The 2,820-nt window shown below is 37.4% G+C and overlaps 1 protein-coding gene across 1 annotated transcript; it reads right to left on the bottom strand.

Annotated features, from left to right (window-relative positions):
* Positions 1–1,026: 1,026 nt before the first annotated feature.
* Positions 1,027–2,119, bottom strand: LOC131549685 (putative claudin-24). Its single transcript, XM_058792067.1, has one exon. It carries the CDS (start codon positions 2,089–2,091, stop codon positions 1,420–1,422), a length of 672 nt encoding a protein of 223 aa, XP_058648050.1. The 5' UTR covers positions 2,092–2,119; the 3' UTR covers positions 1,027–1,419.
* Positions 2,120–2,820: the final 701 nt, after the last annotated feature.

Here is a 2,820-nt window from a genome sequence, read left to right as displayed (position 1 = left end):
ACTAGAATTAAAACTAACTGGCACATCCAACCCGTGTTTGAATAGATGAATGTGAGATGAAATTACTGCATATTTCATCATCACATTGTGTATTTTACACCTGTTTGTCTCTGTAAATCAGGACTTAAACTCTTTCAGCTCTTACCACAATTCATAATGTTTTTGAACTTAAAATATACAGTTAATAGGGAGTTCAAAAGTCTGAGAGGAACACATTGAAAATCTGTTTAAACTTGGAAATAAAGTTTTTAGAGTTTGAAAAAAACAAGATTTTTTTTTTCATGTAAATTAAATCCTTACATGAAAAACCACTAAAAATCTGATTAAAAGAGAAAAATGCAAAATAAATAAATACTGCAAAAAAGCAGTTTCAACTCTTGCTTTTCAGCAGCACAGTTCAGAATATTTGTTTTTATTATTATTTTTATTTATTTACTTTTTTAAAACAATAATAATATATGCAAGGAAGTTCAAAAGTCTGAGAGCAACATACAATTCTATTTAAAGTTGCAAATGTTCAATTAAAAAAAACATTATGATGCAAAATGAAGGCGTTCAATTCTCCACTGTTTCAAAGTCACTAATCAAACATAAAAACTTTATTATAATATATATATATATATATATTTTCTCTTTTGAGCAGGTAACTCTTTTTTTATGCAAGTAAAGAATGTGAAATGTTTGCATGTGCCAAATACAGAATCCCTTATTATGCCCTATTTATTATAACACATGAATAAAATTGCATTAAAGAAATTCAATGCAAAAAAGCATTTTCTCAGACCTTTGAACCCCACTAAATCTATTTAAGAATTTTAAAATATTCTTTCTTATGTGCCTCAAGAGTGATATTATCATAAATATGCATATGTTACAACATAGGCTACCACAACATATTTTTGTGAAAACTCACATTTGTTGACATTTGGTGAGCACAAAAATCTCTTCATCTCTTCACACCTATCACGAGACAAACATTCAGCTGATTTATTGACTGATCATCAACTCTGGCACTTTGCTTTGACATTTCAGAAAACAAAGTATAATATCATCTTCCTCTCATTAAATAACTCTCTTTTAAATATAAAAAAACACACTTGCATCTGGTTTTCATTTGGATAATTAGCATAAAATTGTCTCTAATAAATGACCTCGTAGTCATAAAAACCTAAGTTGCACTTTCTCGGAAAGTTTGCATCATTTGTTTCCACGATTAGTAGTGGTTTCATTAGAATCACATTCACATGCAGATTTGGGTTTGAGTTTATAAAATGATTCACAAAATGATTTGTAATCAAGTCTAATCTGCCCAAAAACTAAAAACAGCATCAGCATATTTACAATCTTTGAATATATCTGATCATATCAGTGCAAAACGCAAAAGATTAGTTGAAGCAAACTGTGTGTTCATTAATAATCTCACACATATTCTGTCCTCCCGCGTGGAGAGCGTTCTGGACGCGTCATCTGAGCTCTGTTTAGCGCTATAGATTGGTGTAGCGAACACCTTTCGTCTTGCATAAACAAGCAAGAAGTGACCAACAACAAACCAGCCGCCAAATGCAAAAACCCAGCCGCCCAGCCGAGGAAAAGCGCATCTCCGAACTCCCACCGAGGAACCACGCTCGGCACGCTTTCATCGAAGAACCGGAGAACCGTCAGATGTGCCACATACGAGACAGGCACGAGACCGAGGACACCTGCGACGATGCTAAAGATCCCGCCGAGCATCTTCAAGGTCCTTTTGGCTTCGAAGCTCTCCGTGCGTCTGCAGCCGTTCACCAGGTTGATGCCCGGGATGGCGAATAACAGACCCATCAAACCCGTCGCCACAGCGGTGCACATCAGGATTCGGGCCAGTCGGATGTCCGATGGGAGACCCAGCAGAGTGTTGTACGGGATGCATTCGGTCATCCCAAAATCCTGGACCACGCAGGTTTCCCACAATCCCAGCTGGAAGCTCTCGGTGGGCAGGAGCTCGGTGGAAAGTGTGAGCCATTGCGGCATCATGAGTGTGACCAGCGAACACAAGCAGGCGAACAGCGAGAAAAACAGACCCAGCAGCTCCAGAGTCCATAATCCAGGGTCCATGACCACTGCTCTCCTCCTCCTCCTCCCTGTCTACTAGTTAGTAGACTGAGAAGCGCAGAGAGCTGACAGCAGTCTGCGGCGATATAGAGCCGCGCGTCATCTCGGGATGGGTGGGCAGAAGACGCAAACAACAGCAGCATTCACCAAGTTACTTCAAAAAATTACAATATGGCATTAACTTTCTCACAATTCTGACTTTTTTTGAACTGCTTGACACAAACTTGCAATTCTGACTTTTTTTTAACTGTCTGATACAAACTTGCAATTCTGCAATTTTGCAATTTTCTCAGAATTACGTGATATGAACTCGCAATTGCGAGTTAAGTCAGAATTGTGAGATGTAAACTCACAATTGCGAGAAAAACATCAAAATTGTGAGTTTATATATCTCGCAATTCTGACTTTATTTTTCGCAATTGAGATTGTATCTCATAATTCTGAGGGGAAAAAAGTCAGAATTGTGAGATAAAAAGTCGCAATTACCTTTTTTAATTTTTTATTCAGTGGCGGAAATGGGCTTCCGTACTATGGAGCCCCTTAAAGGACATGTTGGTGGGAAAAAATAATTTAAGGGGCTCCGTATATCTCACAATTGCGAGAAAAACGTAAAAATTGTGAGTTTATATATCTCGCAATTCTGACTTTATTTTTCGCAATTGAGATTGTATCTCACAATTCTGAGAAAAAAAAAAGTCAGAATTGTGAGATAAAAAGTCGCAATTACATTTT

This window comes from Onychostoma macrolepis, chromosome 11, assembly GCF_012432095.1.
Source record: "Onychostoma macrolepis isolate SWU-2019 chromosome 11, ASM1243209v1, whole genome shotgun sequence".
NCBI classification, from domain to species: domain Eukaryota; kingdom Metazoa; phylum Chordata; class Actinopteri; order Cypriniformes; family Cyprinidae; genus Onychostoma; species Onychostoma macrolepis.
The sequence above is the reverse complement of the archived record's forward strand: the minus strand, read 5'-3'. Positions and strand labels throughout refer to the sequence as shown.